This window comes from Lactuca saligna, chromosome 5, assembly GCF_052625555.1.
Source record: "Lactuca saligna cultivar CGN05327 chromosome 5, ASM5262555v1, whole genome shotgun sequence".
Classification (NCBI taxonomy): Eukaryota; Viridiplantae; Streptophyta; class Magnoliopsida; order Asterales; family Asteraceae; genus Lactuca; species Lactuca saligna.
The window spans coordinates 258,642,074-258,667,097 of NC_136421.1; the positions used below are offsets into that span (position 1 = coordinate 258,642,074).

Below are 25,024 nucleotides of genomic sequence, written 5' to 3' on the forward strand. Positions count from 1 at the left end.
ATAATAATTTTCATTATGTCGCATTCATGTCTTTGGTCGAGCCTAGGACAACCAAAGAAGAACCTATGGAGCCCGATTGGATCATTGCAATGCAAGATGAACTAGCAAAGTTTGAAAGGAACAAAGATTGGAAATTGGTACCGAAGCCAAAACGTTATACAATCTTCGGTACCAGATGGGTGTATAAAAACAAGTTAGATGAATCTGATGCAGTGGTGAGAAATAAAGCTCGTTTAGTCGCCAAAGGGTATAGTCAACTTGATGGTGTTGACTATGATGAAACATATGCCCATGTAGCAAGAATGGAAGCACTACAAATATTTTTAGTGTATGATGCACAGAAAAATATCAAAGTTCATCAAATGGATGTAAAAAGTTCCTTTCTGATTGGAGAAATAAAAGAGGAAGTCTACCTATAACAACCTATAGGCTTTGAAAGTCTAGAATTTCCAAATCACTGCTACAAGCTAGAGAAAGCAATATACGATCTTAAGCAGAAACCTAGAGCGTGGTATGAGACTCTCTCTGAGTTTCTTATCACCTCAGTATACAAAAGAGGAGTGATTGATCCCACGTTATTGATGGGTTTTATACAAACAATCCTATGTGTGCATGAAACCCTAGAAATCAGATCTATGTTTTCACTATTAGTTATACAACATTATGAACACATGAAGAACCCTAGCATGCTCCTAGTAATTTTGAAATTCACAAAAGAGAATGGATTGCATACCTCTTGTTTTTATATTGTAATAATTGTTGGATTAAGTGTCTAAGTTCATAACTATTCTTGAAATATAATTGACCCGGTTAGCATGGTCCATTTGGGTTGCATGGCATTGCAACACTTGGATAGGCTAAATGAGAGAAATAATACTTAAGGTTTATTAATATATTATAAGTTCTAATATATTAATAATATTATTTAATTAGTATTGATCAAAGAATTAATTTAGAATTAGTTATGTGATCAAAAAGAGACTAATTAAATAAATGGGGTTGATTGTGTAAATCATCTATTCTTTTATAGTTGGGTTAATGATCCATGGTTTGTATGGATTGGGTTAAAACCATTTAAGATGCTCCATGTATAGTCCATGGAGGTTACAAACCCATGGATCATGGAATATGAAAATCCATGATAATTAGGGTTTACATGGTGTAACCCTACTTGTGTCTCAACTATATAAAAACCCCATGGCTAGCAAAAATCGGCCATTACAAGCAAGTAAGAGGGCAAACGGATTTTAGAGTGTAAGTATACTTCTCTCAAGGTCATTCCAAGTGTTGTAGTGTTGTGTGAGACATTTTAGGCATCACATTTGAGTTGCTAGGCTCACAAGGTTCTCAAGGAATCCAAACTACAAAAAGGTATGTTCTTATTCTAGCATTTATGTTTAAAATTTCCCCATGCCACGCTAGATAGCTTAAGAGCCTTGGAAAAACATTTTTGCATGTATCTTAGTAAAACATAGATCCAAGGTTTTTAGGGTTGCATGTATACCTTAGGAGTGTTAGAATGCTCAAAACCCTTTAATAACAACTTGTATCTTGAACCTTCTTGTCTTTGAAAGCAAGTACCACAAGTATAGTACATCTAATGGCTCATAACCACCAAGAGAAAATAAAAAGGAAAAAGAAAGAGAGAGAGAGAGAGAGAGAGAGAGAGATAGAGAGAGAGAGGGGAGAGGTAGAAAATTGGCTCTAGGAACTTCTAGGATCAAGTGGCCGATTTTCTTATGCCAAGGGGTCTTTATATAGGTGTAGGAATTAGGGTTTCAGTCCTTATCCTTATCTGATTACTTACCCACCAAGCAGTCCAAAGGATAGCCCTAGAAACTGATGGGTTTTGGTCATAAGACATCCTATGTGCTCATACAAACCCTAATTCTTGGATCTAGGTTTCTCTATTGTACATGCTTTGAACCCATGACTATAAACCCTAATTCTAGCATATGAAAATCGATATTAACATATAATTAGGTTTAAGATATTACCTTGATTGTTATGTAGCAATAACAATCCTAATTCCTCCTTGAATTGACTTTGGAAGGCTTAGAGTCACAAGTGTCACTCCTCTAATGGCTTACAAACACCAAGAGCAAATGGAGAAGGTATAAAGAGAGAGGAGAGAGGTAGGAATTCATCCTTAGGACTTCTTGGGAAGGCTTACAAGAATTCATGAGCCTTAGGGGGTGTTTATATAGGTGTAGAGATAGGGTTTCAGTCATTATCCTTATCTAGTTGCTTATCCACAAAACAACCCATAAGATAATCCTTGAATCCTTATCATAGTCAAATTCTAAGGCCTTATCACCTCAAATTCGTTTACCATATATTTAAGATAATCCTTACCTTATTTTGTAACTATCACATAATTACAAATAAGCCCCTCTAGTTTAATTAATTACACTTGATCACAAAATTAATTCCTAATTATTATTGACCAATATTAATTAAACAAATATGATTTATCCTTTAATATATTATTCTTATAACATATTAATAAATCATAATAATCGCTCTCTCTTTATTTATTTCTCCAGTCAAGTTGCTTTGGTGAAGGCAACCCAAAAGGACCATGCACCATCGGGTCAAGTACATACCAAAATAGTTATGGACTTAGACACTAATCCAACAATCTCCCACTTGGATAAGTCTAATAACTATTATGCGTATGACTTCAGATCCTGATCTGCAATCGTAGCTTTCCAAAGCCGCTGTCAACTCTTATCCTATTAGATACACGTATCCTTAGATAAGGGATCATATATTCCTCCATTCTAGATATCGTATGAGACATGATTTCTAATCATTCTCTTTGTACTATTTCTCGATTCCCGATTATGATGACTGACTAATTGAACAAATCAAATTAGCCCTAGCCCGACCAAGCATTTACGTTTGTCATCACTAAACCATCGAGGGGCCCAAAAGATATCGCTTTTATTCTTTGAATAAAAGGAATGGATAAACTTTGATACAATGCTTGCTTTCACTCACTCACCGAATCACACACAACAATATGTTTTATAACACCAAGTTACTAGTGCGTTTACATATTATCAATGTGCAACCGATTCGCAAGATACAACTCACACATCTCAGTTTCAAGAATATAAGATGTTATCGTCTCACCAATCACTCGTAATACAATTCATGGAGTGATCCAAGTGAGCGTGGGTTTAATCCAATGCTCAAATCATATTCATAAGCACTCATGAACGTTGCAACAAACATTTGCTTATGTCTAATACTTTTCTAGACAATCCACACACCAATTCACGACAGTTTTCATTCATATCTACTTCCAACATATGAACGACTGTGGCCCGTTTGAATAATTTGATTATTCTTAATAAACTCAATTATTCTGGAAGTCAAAACATGCAAGGTGAAACACAAGAATAATACTAATCCCATATGGCCTCAACCCTTTGAGCAAAAATAAAACACCTTTTATTTATCACCATATCGATTACTCATTATTTGTCGTTTCGGGTAATCAACTTCTTACTTGAATTATTACACTTGTCCCATGCTCCTAGCATGCACACAATGTTTACCTATGGTTCTTACTTTGTGAAATAGATCACATTGGACACATTTCCAATCATTCTCATGTCACAACTCCAAATCTGTTTTTCATAAGTTTAAGAATATCAAATTCTTGCCACTTATAGAATATGCTAGATTCTAACATTTTATGCAACGATTCTTTCGTAATATCACTAACCAAAGTCACAAAGACTATTGCCAATGAAATTACAAAGTCTTTTATCGGAGATTGTTACAATACAATTCCTTAGATATGATGTCTCTCACTCAAAGTACATTCCTTTGAACATCCTTTTGCATAAAAGTTTCTAATCTAGACATAGATTTTCAATATTCAATTCCTAATATGGACACGCTTCCATATTTTCCATATGAAATCTCATTCTTAATAGAATCTTATCTATTCATAATAATGTCAATATGGTCCATCCAATACCATGCTTCCAACTACTCACAAGTAACCAATCCTCGTCGAACTTTGGATTGTCCTTTGATAGTTTGCTTAATTATTTTAGTCAAAAACCGATTCTAGTCCCTTTTCCCTCTAAATGCGCTAGACATTTGGAAAATTTTAGAATGGTCAAACATTAAAGCATTTGCAATCGATCCTACACCCGAAGTGTATGGGACACGACGCATAATGTTTTATTTGCTATGTTCTAAAAATTCGAATTATGAAGAGGAATGCCGTAATCATAATCGAACTTTTAAGAACACACTATGTACCTTTGATTAAATTTATCAACATTTCTCAACCTAAGCCTTTAGATTTGAAATGAAGCATAATATTCTCTCCCTTAATTATAGCAAAACAACTATTCCATCCTTACGACTTTGCAAAGAATGACTCTTGTTTTCTATAATTAATATTGCCAACTTGCAATACTTGCTTTAATAATCATACAATCATAACATTTATGCTCCCACTATCATGATGATTATTATAAAAACATAACACTTATGCTCCCACTAGCTTCGACATGTATTCATAAACATCTTAACTTTCAGAAAAACAATACCTATTGAATTTCCATGTTTCTAATACTTAATGCTTTGATAATCTTTTATCAAGGCTTCTTGAACTTATACACCTTTGCCTTAGATAGTACATATGTGTGTCTTAAACAATTAAGACTAATTGCCAAACCTCACAATTTAAATCATGGAAAGGGATACCGTGACCATAATCGAACTCGAGAATGCAATTTTACAATCACTATCTTCTTAAAATCTTTCTTAGTGAAAGCATTTCCTCACAATCATTTTCATGAAGGAGGAAATCTTATGACACTTAGATTTAAACGGTGTATTTGTTCCTATCCATGTGAATTTTTCAAAACCAAAGTTTACAACAAATTCAAATTCATATGGATTGAACTATCTTAATCTTGATTTCTTGCCTTATGGTAGCACAGCTGCCCACCACGTCTTCCAAGTAGTTAAGCAGCTCACCTTTTCTTATCAATGTACTTTTCATTGATCAAGGTCCTTGCCTTTTATGCATTCAAATGAGAACTCATTGAACTCACATGCATAATTAACTCGATTGGATTGGCAATGAATCAAAATATTGTTAACACGATAGGTTGTAAACCTCAACTCGTGTGCTAGTGATGATCGATAAGGTTTATTTGATTTGTTCTTGAAACCTTTCAAGACCATTAAGACTCCCACTGACTCATTGACATATAAGATTCTCTTGTCAATAAACAATTCTTGACAAACAAATATTCAAGAGTTAGTGTAGTTTTTATCAAAACACTTCATAAATTGGTCCAAGTTGGTCTTTGTCTTATTCAAGACATCACAACTTTCCACATTTTATGAATATTATAAACCTTTAATATTTTTCACTCATTGCCACAATCTTAACTTTAAGACTTGTTATTGGAACGAAGTATGATAGACTTCTTGATTTCTCCATTTCTTCAATTCTTGATTCCTTTTCTCAAACATACAATTGTACTAAGACTTACTTAGAGGATCAATTGAGATATGGTTCTTAATCATTAAGACCTATCATAAAGCATAAAAGGTACTCTCCTTTCTTCTTAGAATGGAGAAACTTTTATCTTTCTGCCTACTTGATTCTTCTTATTCGTTCTACTATTGATCTAAACCCTTTAATCAATTCATAATTACACTTAATCTTGTAAGTGTAATCATATTTACTAAACCTTTAGTAAATCATGACGAATATCTTTGTTACTCTTATGGTGAACTTGATCAACACACAACTTTGTGTACTCGATCTCGTAGTCCTTCACTTGATAGTTTGTCAACGAATTTGTCTAATTTCCAAATATGAAATTTCTCATTCATCATGCAACCAAGTTGCGTGATTCCAAATTTCAGTACAATTGAAATTTGGGCGATGAGAAACTCTCCCTATTTGGTAAATTCTCGGCATTTCCATAATTAACATAAATAAGAATCATATCCATTTGTTGTAGAAATATGCAAACATTACTTTTCATAATGATTTCATTGCAAGGAAGTGAACAAATAAATAAATAAGTCAAAACAAAATTTATTTTATTTATAAAAGCAGCGGAAAACATTTGTCCTTACAATGCAAAATCCATTGAAAACTATGTATTTCAAAAAGAAAAATTCTAACAACTCTATCATAAATATATAAGCTCAAAATCTAATCTTCAAGTCCATGCGATCGAGATCCATTTCTTTGTGATTAGACTCATCTTGCTCTTTCATCAAGCTTCCTTTCTTTTCACCGATCCTACAAAAACATTCAAATGCAATCTTATCACATCCTGTATTTTGAATCAATGAATAGGAACTTAACGAAGTTAGATAGTGGATTTTACTTGAAGCGCAGTCATACTCTTTGACTCTCCCATCTTTGGAATTTTCAGGCTCTTGGGGCAGACTTATATCCAACGCCCTTTCTTTTGGCAGCAAACGCAGATCGCTTCTCTTAGAACGTCCTCGTAAGCATGGTCGTTTGACTCTCCCAACAAATACGCTCCATTACTTCGCCAAATCATTTCTAATTCAACAGCAATGAGCATGTAAGTTAGGTCAATGAGGTTGTCGTCATGATTCATCATATAATACTTTCTTTTGAACTCATTATATGATTAAGGAAGTGACTGCAAAACCCAATTTACATCCAACTCATTCGAGAATGACACACCCAACATTATCAACCTATCAATGTGTGATTTCATTCCAAGAACGTGGGCACACACGGGCTTACCATCTTCATGTTTCATATCCAATAGGGCTTTAATGATATTGAACCTTTCAATTCTTCGATCTTGTGGGTTAGGGAGAACAATTGGAGGAGGAGGAGGAAGTGAAGCATGATTTCTTGTTCCTCGATCGAATCGTGGAATATCATCTTCATGTGGAATGCTTGTTCCACGGGATTTGGGAAGACCATAGTTGTCGAACTTTGATATCTACAAAACGGGAGAAAACAAATTCAAGTTAGTTGATCGATTGAGTCCTTAGTAAATCACCCAAGTGAGATACTAAGGCTAGGACCCAACACAATACGCTACAACCTAGAAGAGGGATGCCGTAATCTAGTTGCAGAATATTTGAAGGTAAGTGAATGACGATTCACTAATTTCCACCATGAAAAACGAAAAATAAATTTAAGTTTTAAATCTATGAAAACTCCTAGATCCTTTGAGATTCATTGAACATTTCAATGGCATGTTTAAATCTCGATATGCCCCTCTTGTTTGTGACTGAGATGCCGAGGATCACAAAGCGGGTGTGAATAACCATGCAAACTTACATGGTGCCCTCACATGTTACAGTCACCTATTCAATGTGCCGGTAAACCACACACGCTCCACCGAACTATGACAAACATTGAGTCACCCTTTGCTACCTTTTCTTAGAACCATTTAGTGTGCCGGTAAACCACACATGCTCCACTAACGTCTTCACAAGGGCACAAAGTGTAATTTCATGGGATTGCATCAATTCACTTTGCCTAAGTAACTAAGATTGGGAATTTGTAAAAACATTTAGATACTTTTGTATTTCATTATACTTATAATGGAAGGTTTCGTCCTATCCTACCCATTCGGCTAACGACCCTCCACTAGTCGAGAGTGCGGTGGGTAAGAGTGGATACCCATTCAATCGCCATTTTATAGGCAATTTCCTTAAACACCCCTTATAGATCAGCTTCGTGAATGAGGCCTACTAACGGTAAGACTGACTTTTACTCATACATATATATAATGTTAGACTTTTAATGTTATACATAGTATAGGGTGCATTTTACACTTTTAAAATATTAGGTGATCAAATTTAACAATTATACTTTTAATTCAATTAAATTGTAAACCTAAACTTTTATGGATTTATTAAACTTCTTTTAATTATACACCTTAATTAATTAATAAAACTATAAGGGTGTGATTTGAACTTTTCAAAACATTACTAGGGTTTTAGAATTTAACATTCCTAATTAAACTTTTAATCAACTTTTAAATTCCAAAACTTGAGGGCAAGTTTTGAAACATTTCAAAACATTAGGGTTTAGAATTTAAATATATATCACAATTAAACAATTAATTAAAATTTAAATTCCAAAACTTGAGGGCAAGTTTTGAAACCTTTTTCAAAACATTAGGGTTTTAACTATTTAAATTTCAAAACTTCAAAACTTTTGGGTTCAAATTTACAGTATAAAACCTAAAGGGGAAAATATGAAACTTTTCATAACAATCAGGATCAAATAACAAATAATTCAAATTAACATTTAATCACATAATTATCCATATTTGATTTATTTAATGATTTCTTGCAAAACAATTTATCAATTTACTCAAAATAATTAATCAATTATCACATAAGGAAACAATTATATTATTAATTGATAAATATCTTCAATTAGATCAACATTATAGTTGAATATATCATATAATCGGATTAATATTGATCTAACATGATAAGGTAACTATCCATAAGCAAAAACAGCAAGAAAACCCGAGATACCCTCCATCTGACGAGTTGACTCGTCGAGTCAGCATGGACTCGGCGAGTCCAGCCTCCAAAACACCAAAAAACGAATTTTTTGAATATGTAATGCATCAATACAATTGAAACCAAGCTAGTCTCTGATGCCACTGATGGGTTTTGGTCATAAGACATCCTATGTGCTCATACAAACCCTAATGCTTGGATCTAGGTTTCTCTATTGTACATGCTTTGAATCCAAGACTATAAACCCTAATTCTAGCATATAGAAATCGATATTAACATATAATTAGGTTTAAGATATTACCTTGATTGTTATGTAGCAATAACAATCCTAATTTCTCCTTGAATTGACTTTGGAAGGCTTAGAGTCACAAGTGTCACTCCTCTAATGGCTTACAAACAACAAGAGCAAATGGAGAAGGTATAAAGAGAGAGGAGAGAGGTAGGAATTCGTCCTTAGGACTTCTTGGGATGGCTTACACGAATTCATGAGCCTTAGGGGGTGTTTATATAGGTGTAGAGATAGGGTTTCAGTCATTATCCTTATCTAGTTGCTTATCCACAAAGCAACCCATAAGATAATCCTTGAATCCTTATCATAGTCGAATTCTAAGGCCTTATCACCTTAAATTCGTTCACCATATATTTAAGATAACCCTTACCTTATTTTGTAACTATCACATAATTACAAATAAGCCCCTCTAGTTTAATTAATTACACTTGATCACAAAATTAATTCCTAATTAATTATTGACCAATATTAATTAAACAAATATGATTTCTCCTTTAATATATTATTCTTATAACATATTAATAAATCATAATAATCGCTCTCTCTTTATTTATTTCTCCAGTCAAGTTGCTTTGGTGAAGGCAACCCAAAAGGACCATGCACCATCGGGTCAAGTACATACCAAAATAGTTATGGACTTAGACACTAATCCAACAAACCTCATCATGGACGAATTCTAAGGCCTTATCCCCTTGAATTCGTCCACCCTGTCTTATAGGGCATCCTTTGCCCTACTTTGCAACTATTACATAATTATAGTTCAACCCCCTACTACAATTAACTTCTTTTGATCACAAAATTAATTCTTGACCAATGTTAACTAACAATTATGATTTTTCTTTTAATATATTATTCTTATAATATATTAATAAACCATAATAACCTCTTTCTCTATTATTTCTCCAGTCAAGTTGCTTTGGTGACGGCAACCCAAAAGGACCATGCACAACCGCGTCAAGTACTTACCAAATATGCTTATGGGCTTAGACATTAATCCAACAAAGTCCCACTTAGATAAGTCTAGTAACCATAAATGCAAGTAGAATCTGATTAGTAATCGTAGCTCTCAAAAACGCTGTCGAACTCTGATCTTATTAATAACCTGTCCTTTAGATAAGGACATGTTACTGATAAGATCGCGTGGACAATCACATGGAACATAGTCATACTTATTATCCAACAATTTGTTTCTCGATCTCAGATTTGTTTTACATGGAACTTAATTGAACACATTAATTCAGTCCTGACCGGGCCTGACACATAAGTCAAACCAAATCATCGAGGGGCCCTAATATCGCTTTTACCCTCTTAGGATAAAAGGAACAGATAAACTTCAACTTATATGCATTCACTAATTAAATCATACACAACAATTCTTTTTATAACATCAAGTTACTGATGCGTTTTCTCATTATCAATGCAGAACCAATCAGCAAACAATAAACCATATATCTAGGTTTTAAGACCATATGATATTATCGTCTTGCGATCACTCGTGATAAAATTCCATGAAGTGATTCCAGCAAGCGTGGGTTTATTCCAATGCTCAAATCTTATTCATAATCACTCATGAACGTTGTAGCAAACCTTTGCTATCTCTAATACATTTCAGACAATCTACACACCAATTCATGACAGTCTTCATTGATACTTACTTCCAACATATGAACGGTTGTGGACCGTTCGAATAATCTTGTTATTCAGTAAGTCAAAACATGCAAAATGAAACAATAGGTAAACAATCAACATAAGGTTGTAACTTTACTCATAAATAATACTCATTTATTTAATCATCAAATGTCAATTACATTTATCTATTACACGTTTCTAATCTATCTAATCCAAACTAATATCGTCCTTCAACCTAATGCTCCTAGCGTGCTGCAAGTGCTTAACCCTACTCGGTCCTTTTTTAAGCAGATTTGCTAGGTTATCCTCCGATGATACCCTCTTTACTACGAGGAGTCCTTCTTCTACCCAATGTCGAATAAAGTGATATTTTTTGTTGATATGTCGAGATCTACCATGGTCCCTCAGTTCCTTTATCAAGGCAACCACTCCTTCATTATCATATAAAATTTCCATAGGCTCCTGTATGACTGGAACAACTCCAAGGTTTCTAATGAAATTCTTCAACCGTATTGCCTCTTTTGATGCTTCGCTCGCTGCAATGTACTCTAATTCGCACGTTGAATCAGCTACGGTTTCTTGCTTGGAACTTTTCCAAGTCACTGCTCCTCCATTGAGGGTAAAGACCCATCCCGACTGCGAACGGTAGTTGTCCCTGTCGGTCTGAAAACCGGCATCACTGTACCCTCACACTTTTAAGTCATCACTCCCACCGAGGACTAGAAACCATTCCTTGGTCCTCCGAAGGTACTTAAGGATATTCTTGACTGCGGTCCAATGTGCTTTTCCAGGGTTCCCTTGATATCTGTTGACCATTCTCAAAGAGAAGGCCACATTAGAACGAGTACAAGTCATAGCATACATGATCGAGCCAGCTGCAGAAGCATAAGGTACTCAGATCATCTCTGCTATCTTGGCATCGGTACTTGGACTTTGAGTCTTACTCAATTGGGCATTACTTTGGATCGGTAACTCCCTTTTCTTGGAATTCTCCATACTAAAACGTTTTAGTACCTTGTCCAAGTAAGTATTCTGACTAAGCCCTATTAGTCTTTTACTCCTGTTTCTCACTATCCTTATTCCCAGAATATAGGCAGCTTCTCCGAGGTCCTTCATAGCGAAGCACTTCCCGAGCCAGGACTTAACTTCCTGCAGTGTTGGGATGTCATTTCCTATGAGCAGTATGTCATCGACATACAATACGAGGAAGCTCACTATACTCCCACTGGCTTTGACAAACACACATGATTCATCTTCGCTTCGTAGAAAACCAAACTCTTTGACTTTATCGTCGAAACAAAGATTCCATCTGCGAGACGCTTGCTTAAGTCCATAAATGGACTTCTCAAGCTTACACACTCTATTAGGATGCTTCGCATTGACAAATCCCTCTGGCTGAGCCATGTAAACATCCTCAGCCAACTTCCCCTTAAGGAAAGCAGTTTTGACATCTATTTGCCATATTTCATAATCATTAAATGCAACAATGGCCATCATCACCCTAATAGACTTTATCTTCACAACTGGTGAGAAGGTCTCATCGTAGTCAACTCCGGGAGTTTGAGTAAAGCCCTTCGCAACCAATCGCGCCTTATAAGTGTGCACATTCCCATCCATGTCGGTCTTCTTCTTGAGGATCCATTTGCACCCCACCGTCTTACGACCTGGTATATGATCAACCAAGCTCCAAAATTGGTTATCGTACATGGACTGAATCTCATTGTCCATCGCCTCTTTCCATTTTGCAGACTCTGGGACTGCCATGGCTTCCTTAAAGCTGTTAGGTTCGTCTAAATTCACTAGTGTACTATCACTAATGAACGTATCCTCTTCTATAGTAATATGAAAACCATAAAACTGGGGTTGAACCCTAACTCTTTCGGAATGTCTAAGAGGTAAGGACTCGTCAATTGGTTCAACCGGTGTTTCCTCCTCGGGTTGAGCACCAACGTTAGAGGTTCCTTCATCGCTCGACTGTTGAATCTCTTCAAGATCAATTGGTTGAATCGGATTTTCCTCCTCGGGTGAGAGTGGACACCCATTCAACTGCCATTTCATAGGCAGTTTCCTTATACCCCTTTATAGATCGGCTTCATGAATGAGGCCTACTAACGGTAAGACTGGCTCATCTTATACATATATATAAATTAAATTTTTATTATTATAAAAGTATAAGGGTGTATTTTAGACTTTTAAAATACTAGGGTTTTAGAATTTAATATTTCAAAATTAACCTAGTTAATTAAATTTTAAAATTTGACCAAATCTATCTATTTTGATAAGGAAATCAGATTACCATTCAGTAAATTCAATTTTTGGTGATAAAAACAAATTATGGTAATTATCCTAATATAAAATAGACCAAAAATTTGAGAAATCAGCTAACAAACGAGCCAACTCGTCGAGTCAAGGCATGGACTGGTCAAGTTCATCCAAATCGTCGAGTTCATCATAAAACTTGTTGAGTTTGCTGAACAGAAAACGATTTTTGTTTTGCAATCGATTTGGACAAATCACTATTGCATCAAATATAGCAGAAAAACACCCTAAGCTCTGATACCACTGTTGGGTTTTGAGCATAACAACATTATTATGTGTTCATGTAACCCTAATTGATTTGGATCTAAGTTTTTCTCTAGTTATACATGTAAATAGAAATTCCAAAGCAATAACCCTAATACTAGCATACAATTTTCGAAATCAATATGAAAACTAGGGTTAGAATGTTACATTGCTTGTTATCTCGTAATAACAAGGATTCCATGGATGCTCTTGACTCTTGAAAGCTTTAGTGCCTCAAGTGTTGCACCTCTAATAGCGTCCCAAACACCAATAGCAAAGAATGAGTGTGAGAGAGAGGCAGAAAATCGGCTAGGGTTTCTCTTGGGAAAGAGTGGCCGATTGCAATAGGTCTAGGGGTCTTTAAATAGTTGTGGCTGCTAGGGCTTTTTCAGGTGGAAATCCTAATTCCTTACTTAGGCTCCAAGCAGCCCATGGACACTCCTTCTAGAGAGCCTTGGACGAATTCTATAGGGCCTCCTATAGATTTTGTCCACTCCCTTCTTAAGGATTCCACCAGCCCAACTCTGCAATAATCATTGATTTGCAATACCAGTCCCCGTACTTCTAATCAGTTCCTTTAATCTCAAAATTAATTCCAAATTTTCTGATTAAATACTAATGAAATAATATGATTTCTAATTAATATATTATTCTTATAATATATTAATAAATCATTAATTAACCTCTTTCTCCAAAAGTCATCATGTCAAGTTGCTATGGTGAAGGCAACCCAAAAGGACCATGCTACAATCAAATCAAGTACATACAAATTATAGTTATGGTCTTAGACACCTAATCCAACATGGCCGAAGATTAATCTTGATGTTGCAAAGTATGTGGCCGATTGTATAACATGTGCGAGAGTTAAAGCACAACATCAGAAACCGTATGGGAGTTTATAACCTTTACCTATACCCATGGGTAAATGAGAAGACATCACCATGAATTTTGTGACTAAACTGACCAGGACGAAGAATGGTCACAACATGATTTGGGTAGTCACGGATCGTTTCACAAAGAGTGTACACTTCATAGCAACCAATGAAAGATGGTCTATGGATAAGCTCGTAAATGCTTATGTAAAGGAGGTAATAAGACTTCATGGTGTACCGTTGACAATTATATCAGATCGTGATAAGTCATTTCACATCGACGTTTTGTAGGAGTCTACAACAAGAATTGAGTATGAAGTTGTGTTTAAGTACAACGTACCATCCACAGACAGATGGTTAAAGCGAAAGAATGATTCAAACACTGGAAGATATGTTGAGGGCATGTACCCTAGAATTCCAAGGTAAATGGGATGAACATTTACTCCTGGTAGAGTTTTCCTACAACAATGGTTACCATTCGAGCATCAAGATGGCACCTTATCAAGCTTTGTATAGACATAAGTGTCTTACGCTGTCTTGTTGGCTTGAGGATGGAGAAAAGCAGTTTATGGGCCCCAAGATAGTCCATCAGATTGCTGAAAAGCTGAAAGTGATTAGAGAAAGGATGTTAGAAGCTCAGGATCGTCAAAAGAGTTATGCTGACAAAAAGCAACGACCAGTGACATTCAAAGTTGGAGATCCAGTTTTGCTTAAAGTATCACCATGGAAGGGACTTATAAGATTTGGAAAGAGAGGAAAATTGAGTCCAAGGTTTATTGGACCATTCAAAGTTCTTCAGAGGATTGAAAACCAAGCTTACATGCTAGAACTACCAGAAGAACTAGATGGTATTCGTAACAGTTACCATGTGTGTTATTTGAGGAAATTCATAGGATAAATTCCCGATATAATTCCACTTTCAGAGTTAAGGATTGATAAAAATAAGAGGCTAATTGAAGAGCCTGAGGCGGTTGTTGACTGAAAGACTAAGAAGTTGCGACGCAAGATGGTCGACTTAGTGCTTGTTTGATGGAAACATATGAATGGGCCGAACCTCACCTGGGAAACAGAGAGTGACATGATGAGTCGCTATCCAAATCTGTTTGTTGATGCATGATTCCGAGACGGAATCATCTTAAGGATGAGAGAATTGTAACACCTGTGTTTCTAGGCTAAGCATTAGTATAATGGTATAATAGTTAGGGGCAACAATTATAACCTACTTTGAAGTAATAAAGAGGAATTATTTGAATATTATGTGAATTATGTGATTTTATGTGTATTATACTTATTTATAAGATATAATAAGTTAAGAATAAAAATAAGCATCAAAAAATAAAATAATAGATAGACCCAATATCTATGAAGAAATTTGTAGTGCTCGGGACAATGATTCCATAGATATAAAGAACGCCGAAATCCGAGTTATAACGAAGAAGTTATGACCTGTCGAAGTTTCACGACAAAACTGACACGACACCGAGAATTGTAAATAGTGAGTTTACGATAAATTACGTTTTAGCTTTAATGATCTAAAATAAAGTTGTAGAGTACGTCTCCATCTACGCGTGAATATAAAGAACGTAAAAAACGGAGTTCGTATACAAAAGTTATGACCTTCCGAAGATGTAACAATCTAAGGGCATGACACGTGATAGAAACCCTAGCCGCCTCAACTCCACGGCGTGAGCATTAAGTCCACGACGTGAAACTAGTCAAAGACACTAATCGAGGCTAGAAAACACGTGCTAAGGCTATGGGATGACTTATGGAACTTCACGACGTGAACCTATCAATCTTATGACGTAAAAATGTCATCCAGACACCTTTCGAAGCTAGAACGCAGATGGCAAGCCTACGAAGTGATTCATCCATGTGCCACGACAGGAATATCAAGTCCACGACGTGAACTTGCCTATAACACCCTATAAATAACAAGTTCAACCCTTGCTCTTCTTACACCTAAAATTCTTACCTCTCTCTCGTTTGCTGAAGGCATTCCGCGTCCCAAGCCCGACGATCACGAATCGTTGACAGTTTCTAGTTAGATTCTATCCAATCACGCTACTAATGTGAGTGTATAGTTACTATCATCTTACATATAGATATGAAATATTTTATATAAATTACGTGCTATGTGTGCATATTATATGTTTACCTAATATCTATGCTGGATGAATGTTTTATATATGTTTTATATGATTTAAACTGTATATGTATTTTATATCTACAAATATGTTGGGGTAAAATATGGGTAGATGAAAATAGTTGGTGTATGATGAAATAAAATGATGGGAGGCCTCGATGTAAACAATGATCCAGTCATCTAACGGAGTATAGATGACGACCACAGACTATTCTAGACAGTCTAGTGGAATGCTGACAGACTCGCAACTTGTAGGTGTTTGTGAACAATATGTTCACCGATGTACTCCATCCCCTTATGGTTGCCTTACGGACATATATGGCTGAGGAACCCCCTTAGCAGTAGTGCCCATCCCAATGAAAATCCTTAGGATACGTACCTTACTTTAGATGCTCTAGGGATAGAAAGTGAGGATAACGGGAATGAGTAATTGAGCTATTTGATTTGATGAAATTAATAAACTTATTATTATGGGTTGAAAACCCTATGTGCTCACCAGGCTCCCAAATCTGACCCACTCAGTTTTCTCGTATACTGGTAGTGGCAAGAGAGCACGTAAGTGATGATATGATGAGAGATCAATGAATTATAAGCCACTAGAATAAATAGATATTATAAGGCCTATGTTGTTTATGTTTATGATTTTGATCTGTATTAACAATGATATCTCAAGGTTTTTAAAATAATACATTTCTTCGGAAATGCTTTGATAAATTCTTCATCATATTTTTTTGGGAACAAATTCCGCAATATATTTCTTTAAAAATATACTCTGATTTTCAAATAAAGCATAAACAAATCGGTCTTTTTTGGTCGTGAATTTGGGGATGTCACAAGTTATCACATCCCAAGTTTTAATAATCAATGAAAAACATTTATTCGAAAATATTTTTTATGGGAAAAATTCTGCAATACAAAGAATACTTTGTTTTAAAATAAATATAAATAAAATGTCTTTTCTGATCGTGAAAATGAGAATGTCACATTCACGATTCCAACAAAACTGGAGTGATTATGTGCATTCACCCTTACTTGAGATTATTAAAGTCTTTGGTAGCTTTGTTGGTTTTAGATCGTTTTGGAGGTTTAGACCGAGTATAATGATTGCCATCATCACCTAATATTAATTAGTAAACTTCATGTATTCTCACTTGGCATTCCCTTGCCTAACTATAGTTTGATGGCAATTCAAATGCCAAACAATTCACAACTTGCTATTTTAGTCTTTATATCATATTTCAATTGCCGACCAAATCATAGTTAATTAGGACTCCTTAGTTGTTAAAATGCCTAACTATAGATTGGTGATGCTATATTTAGGACTCCTTAGTTGTTAAAACCAAGTTTGGTTCACTCACAAGGGAGTTATTCTAGACCACATGATAACTCTTGGTTTAAAAACTTGGTCGAGAAAAACTTGATTTTACAAACTACATATTTTATACCAAAACTATATGTGCAGTTTGAAATACGATTTTATAACATATTATACCCATCGTATATTTGGGGAAATTTAGAAGTGTGAATAGGTTTTCATTTAAAATCATAGAAACAACATTATTAAATAGGCTAAAAAAACCAAAGAATGATGTTTATTATATATATATATATATATATATATATATATATATATATATATATATATATATATATATATATATATATATATATATATATATAATTTTGAACTAATTTATTTAGAAAAGTAGGTGTAGTTCGAAATTTAGATTTTGGACTTGTTTTTTGACAGAAAAATTAAGTTCGATGAAAATCATAATGACATTTGGGATGAACATTTTGGAACTCCATAGTCTGTTTAATATTTTTTATTAAAAAGGTGGTATTTTGTGATATTTATATATGAAAATTGTCATTTTGGTGGTTATCCTAATAATCTATCATTTATGTTGATATTTTCAAACATTTTATTCATTTTCTTCCAATATGTATCTTCTTACCTAGTAACGATTTAAGGGGTGTTTGGTTAAGCTTATTTATAACTTATTTTCTGAGCTTATTTTTTATAAGTTTATTTTTTCTGAATTATTTTTTATGAGTTCGGTTTATTTTCCTAATGTAAGTCATAATAAGCTCAAAAGTTAAAAAATAAATTAGAAAAAATAAGCTTATAAAAAATAAGCTCGAAAAATAAACCCTAAATAAGCTTAACCAAATACCCCTTAGACTCGGTTGATAGAAAAAGCAAAAGTAACAAAATTTGTTACAATGTTTTATACTAAACGTGTTAGGATCTCATTTTAGTATGGCTTTCTCTAGAGCGTGAGAATTCATAAATGAAGTATCATCTTCACATGTATATCACTTTCCTTGCTATACTAACATTGTGACATGTCTCTCATACATTGACCGTGAGATTAGTTGATGCATTTACCTCTTACTTTTTCCCTTTTTGCATGATGAATTGTTAATGTATTTTAAAAAGTCACTAAAATTAGCAAAACTTACAAACTCAAGGGGTATATTTGCAGAAGAAGGAAAGAAAGATCCCAGCACAGACGCAACGGGGAATTGAAAGTAAAGATCCCCGTAATAACGGTTTTGCTAAAACCCTAATCGGAAACAATATCAAGTTCTCTCAACAGATTTCAGTTACCCAACAATCAATCCTACCTTCAGTCCATTCAGAAAAGCCCCAGAAATCTTGTATGATGGAAAATGAAATGGAAGAAGACCGAAACGAAGGTCCTCCTCGGAAGCGACTGCTGACAGATTCAAACCCTAAAAAAAGTTTCGTCACTGCATCGCCAGAATCGACTGTTTCCTCCGACTCATCCTCCGATCGGCTCGCGAAAAAGACTAGAGACTTGCCCAACTTATCCGATTGCCATAGTTGCGCTGTCCGGATCAACTGCACGAACCCTAGGGAGAGACTTCAACCACTGGACAGCATGTGGCGCGTAGTCTTGTTGTGTAAAAAATGCACTAAGCGAGTGGAATCTTCCGAGCTCTGTCCGTACTGTTTTTCTGTTGTGGGTGATGATAAAGATTGCTTTAAGTGCCTTGATTGCCAGCATAGTATTCATAAAGATTGTGTAGCTAAGTATGGTTCAGGGCTACGGTTTTCCGTTTGTGTTGATTGTTGGATTCCTGATGCGGTTGCTAGCTCGATTGGAGTGGGGAAGAGGAAGAGAAAGAAACACAACAAGCAGTCCTGTGAGCGGATTGCTACTTTGCCTGAATCTAGGCTTTCTGTAGGCGAAGAAGTGGGAAAAAAGTTTGCTGCTGCAGAAAAAGCTAGTGATAATGCTTTAAAGATATCTGTGATTGCAAAAAGCGCTGTTGAATTAGCTAAAGGTGTGTTAAATATTGTTTCCAATACAAATGTTGCAGGGAGTAGTGAGTCAAAGGCTGTAGATATGTCTCCTAGGATTGCTAGATATGCGTGTTTGATGAGTTCATTTACAGGGGATAATGCACAGATAAGATGCTATTCAAGAAGGCGAGCCAGCAAGAAGACTAGCTTGATGAATTCAGGGAATTTGGGTGTACCATTAATTTTCTATTCTAGAAGGCGTGTAAAGGGTGGCTTGAAGAACTCAGTTACTTCAAATGCACCACTTGTATTCTATTCCAGAAGGAGTTCCAGTAGTAAAGCTTGTTCACATGTTAGAGAATGTGAATCTTTTATAGTTGAGCTAAGTGAAGGAATGGATAAACATGTTTCTGTATCCTCTTCTATTGGATTGAAGGCTTCTAACTGTGGTTCCAATGCAGAGAATAGTTCAAGTGGCAATGAGTGTCAAGAAAATGACAGGGTAAGATTCGGTTTGGATCCACATCGATTTCTATTGAAATACCACAGAATGAGAAAATGCAATCCAAGAACTTCAGTTTTTGTTAAGGATTCCGATTGTGGGTCATATATTGATTCTGCTGATTTGAATGCTGAGGACACGAGTGATACAAGGGATTTTAGAAATGGTGAAATTTGTGAAATAGGTGACAAGAATGCTAACCGCTTTTTGTTGAAATACAAGAGATCTAAAGCTCCTGCATGTCTTGCTCAATGAGAAATCTGAAATTTCAGGTATGTTTTCTGTAGTTAGTTGCTAATGATTGGTGATGAATCCTGTATCATGCACGAATGATTTGGAGTTAAACCTCTCATTATTCAGATATCCTTTGTAACTTTTCCTTGTACTCGACAAAATTTTGTAAATATATGTAGTTCCTTTTGGTTTGGTGAAAAGGAAGAGGATATGCTCTTGATGTTTGCCTCATTTTGCATGATTCAATGTCTTTAAGTTACATGAATTGGCCTCCAATTACTCTCTCTTTCATTTAGTCTCTCTCCTATAGTTTTAACTCAAGAGAAAATAGGAATAACTCTCAACAAAGGCACAAATACACAATCTGTCAGTTACCTAGTAAATGAAGGACAAACTGTTTTATTTAGAGCAGAATTTAATTAGAAGTTTGAGAAAGATGATAAACATCTAGGCTTCACACCCAAGAAACACTAGTATCTCATTAGCTTGACACCAAAATAATATCCACACCTGGGATGATGAAAGACATATCAGCTAATAGTTTTGATTAAAACCAATGATGCCCTTTGGTGCATCATTGCAATCATTGTAAGACAATCCTACCCCTTGCCTTATAAAATAATGAAAGTAACTACCCCATTTTTTCTTAGAGTAAATTACACGAATGGTCCCTATGGTTTGGGGTAATTTGCACGTTTGATCCCTAACTTATTTTTTTAACTCGGAAGGTCCCTACAGTTTGTTTTTGTTACGTGCTTGGTCCCTACAATTTGTTTTTGTTACACATTTGGTCCCTGTCTTACCTAAAACGACTATTATTTAAATAAGAAAAAATGATGGGGTATGTAAGGTAAAGTGAGTGGGGTGGGGTTGGGGGTGTGTTTACTTAAATAAATTAAAATATCAAGGGAAAAATAGTATCTTTAGGTAAGACAGGGACCAAGTGCGTAACAAAAACAAACAGTAGGGGCATTCCGAGTTAAAAAAATAAGTTAGGGATCAAACACGCAAATTACCATAAACCATAGGGACCATCCGTGTAATTTACTCTTTTTCTTAGGGCACACTTGCTTTACAGAATGTCTATTAAGTAGTTTGAATCTTTAAGATAAATTGGAATTTGAATCTGTAATGCATTTGGTTGACATGTAATGGAATGGAATTCTTTGTTGGTTTCTGTTTGGTTTGTAAACTTATCAAAGGTTTGGAATGTAAAGTATATAAAATGACAGAACTATCCTTTATTGAATTATTGATGAAATTCTTCATTCCAATTCATTTGGATTCCTTCAGAATCCATGAACCAAATAATCATGATAAGACTACATGCACTTTGCCAAAACTTTTATATATTAATTTGGATTTATAGAAGCATGTGATGCAAGTACAATGTAAGTATTAAAAAGATCATATGGTCACTTCTATATACTTTATTGTTGTTTAACAATTTAAGTAAAAATAAATTTGGTATTTACTTTTTATGTTGATGTTGGTATTTTGGTGGGTTGTTGAGAAACTCCATGTCTATTTGAAGCTTCTCTTCTATTGGTTGACAACAAATGTCACAGATACAAAATTTAGAATTAAACAGTACACATTGTATTATGATTATGAATACTCTACTCACGGAAACACCTTCCTTAGAAATTTGATTACTTGCTCTTGATAAATTATAAAAAATAAAAAAAAAGTGGAAATGAAGCTGATAAAATCAGTTGTTCATATTTGAAATCACACTAGACTATAATCAAGAAAAAAAGACATGCATGCATTGGTTAGTTTGTCACCATGGCTGCTGATACTATTTATTCAGTTTGAGTTCTTTTGATTTCTTTATTTGAAAGTATTTGTTTGGAAAGCAGCTCAATATATTAGACTTTAGAGGAGCTTTCTCCTTCCATTTTTTAAACTCATCTTTATGGACTCCACACACCATTCAGTTTTATATGTTTTGAGATACTGTTTCATTTTTATATTGAGTGGCTTATGAAGGTCTGTGTATGTTTTTCTCATTTAGATGCCAAGTGCATGGTGGCAATCTTGTGGATTCCACAAGCTAGCCATGAATTTTTTAACCATCAAATCTTTCCTTGATTTGTATGTAATATTGGCTCTTTCTATTTCCTTATAACTAACATTACCAAAATCTGAGGGATTGTGGATTTCCCACTATCTTTAACTTCATTAACCACCTACCCATTCATCATTATACAGAAATAAATACTATATATAACACATAGGTGGGATTCTATCTTCCACAAGAAACACATCATCTATCATTCTTTGTGACATAATTTTCTCATTCTTACGTTCACCATCATGGCTGGAAATATCGATCTATGCATTCGGTTTTCTGAGGACAAATCTGAACAAGAACATGGCCAAATCTGTATACAGGAGGAAGAATTTGACTACTCACAAAGGGGACAGTGGCTGCGTGCTGCTGTTCTGGGAGCCACCGATGATTTAGTCTCAGTTGCATCTCTTTTGGTTATTTGATTAAAAAGTTGTTGACTTCTATGTAAATTTCCTATATGTTTACTATCAATAGATAAGGATGATGAGATTTAAGGATTGTGAGGATATATAAGCTTAAAAACATTAAGAGTAAATCTAATTGAGAAATTATCTGGATATTTTTGAGATTTAAGGATTGGCACAGTACAAACAAGAAGAGTTCCAATTAAAAGAAATTCTTTCTCATTTCTAATACATGTTTTACATATTCAACTATCCGATGGTCACCACAAGGAATGAGGCCTATGTGGACGACATTTTCAAACACTATGCAGACAACATGTCGTTTGGAAAGGCTATGGATACGATATGTTTACAATAAAAAATTGTTGGCGTAGCTCCGTCGGTAAAAGTTGAAAAAGTCGTCGGTATAAACACACCAATGCTGACGACATGTCTTCAAAGGGTTGTCGGGAGTGATTTTCGAGAAAAAAAAGTTTATTCTAAACCTATTTCGATGACCTATCATCGGAAAAGGTGCTAGCAATACAAATGACATGTCATCTGGAAAAGTGAAAGCAATATCGACAACTTATAGTTGGGAAATGTGGGTGGCATACAACTTCCGTTCTAGTAATAAACGATTTGTCGTCGGTACAAGTGAAACCATTTTTACAGTTATAAAGCTATACCGACGACGTGTCGGAATAACATTTTTTTTAAAAATATTTTTCACATATTTTGTTATATATACCATTTTTTTTTAAAACAATTTCAAGAAGTATATATGCAGAATAATATCAAACACTTAATAAGCACAACAAACCATTAAAACTCAAATTCAAATTCTACTACGTAACAAAAAAAAAAAAAAAAAAAAAAAAACAAGTCTTCAACAAACATTGTTCTTGTTTCCTTGGTTGTTTCGGGGGTATTTTGTGAAAACATATTGGGATTAAATTGGAATTGCGGCATTGGTTGTGGTTGGAAGTTAGGAATGACGGACGAGAAAGTGTTATTATACACTTGTTTCATTTGTAGCCTTTGTTGTAGCATGTATTGCATTTGTTCGGTTAATACAACAACTTAGGAATTGTCTGAAGATTGAGATGTGGAAACTTTGGAATGTTTGGTATGTTCATTTAGAAATAAATTATTGTTGATGCTTAGTTTCCTTCAACTCCATGAATATACCCGCGTCTCACACCGAGGGCACGAGTGAGACAATGTTCTTCATTTAACTTTTCGTTCTCCCCGAACTCTACTTGCATCAACATCTTCTATCGTTGAATGTTTTCCTAAAATAAAATAAAAAAAACAATAAACATACATTAATTAAAACAAATAACTAAATTAATACATAATAATATTAATACATAATAATAATAATAATAATAATAATAATAATAATAATATACCTTAAAATAATAATAATAATAATAACATATTTATCAAATAACATATTAACTTTGTTTATTATTTACCTAAACTACTTCTGCTTGTACACTAACTCCGACTTTCTTTAAATTGCATTTGTCTCCAACAGTCGATATGTTGCGGGTTTTGTCTCTTTTCTCTCTATAAAACAATTAATATATTTATATAAGCGTTAATAAAAATTTTATATAATACAAATAAGTTTAATTACCTCCTTATGTCGTTTGTCTGCATATGTTTACTTCCATGAGAACTCGTATATGGAAGTTTGGACCTACTTTCTTTACCTTTTTCACATTGATTCCTATAACCCTCGTCCAAAAAAAATAAGATAAATCATGTCATCCCAAGTTTAGTCGTCCATACTTCCGATAGACATTTGTCTTGTACCTTCCACATCATCATATCTGCCAACCTCATCAAAATATCTTTTTACAATATGTTTATGCTCTTTATAAGCTCTTTGGCAGTCGCCCTGTACAACCGCTCGAACAACTTCCTACATGCATGTACCTCGATACATATCAAGATAAAAAAATGTCTGCAATAAAAAAACAAATTTAATTAGTAAAAAACTATTTAAAAAGCACACAAATTTGCACATATAAAAGTATTGTGTACTTACTTCTATCTCAGGATACATAGCTTCATAGAATCGAAAAGGAACACGCCTCCAAGTCCTATAATGGAGTGGTATATGATTTACCATATAATTTGAGATAAACCTTCTTAACAACTTGCCATTATCATTTATGAATTTATAGGTCCCACTGTCGCTATCAACTTCCATGGGTAAAGGTTTGTTACCACTGGACTTGAACTTTTTTCGTATATTTAAACTTCTTCCCTTTCAACGCCGACGTGTCGGGTTTGCTACATTGACACATAGAATTGAAAATTTACGAAATTTAAAGCTGTAAAAATACATCTAATATATTTAATAATTTCATGCAACTTACAATATTTGATGTAACATCCAAAAAATTTCAACAAATTTGAAGTTTTCAAAGCAAATCATATATTAACAAAAGTGTTTACAAAAACATTGTTTCTAGAACATGATTTAAAACTAAAGTATCCAAAGATCCAATCT

At 34.5% G+C, this 25,024-nt stretch overlaps 1 protein-coding gene across 1 annotated transcript; it reads left to right on the plus strand.

The window, feature by feature from the left end:
- The first annotated feature begins 26 nt into the window (after positions 1-26).
- On the plus strand, positions 27-20,237 carry LOC145046558 (uncharacterized). The gene is made up of 3 exons (XM_078994846.1): positions 27-368; positions 18,484-19,342; positions 19,454-20,237. Exons 1-3 carry the CDS (start codon positions 27-29, stop codon positions 20,056-20,058), a joined length of 1,806 nt encoding a protein of 601 aa, XP_078850972.1. The 3' UTR covers positions 20,059-20,237.
- The last annotated feature ends 4,787 nt before the right edge of the window (positions 20,238-25,024 follow it).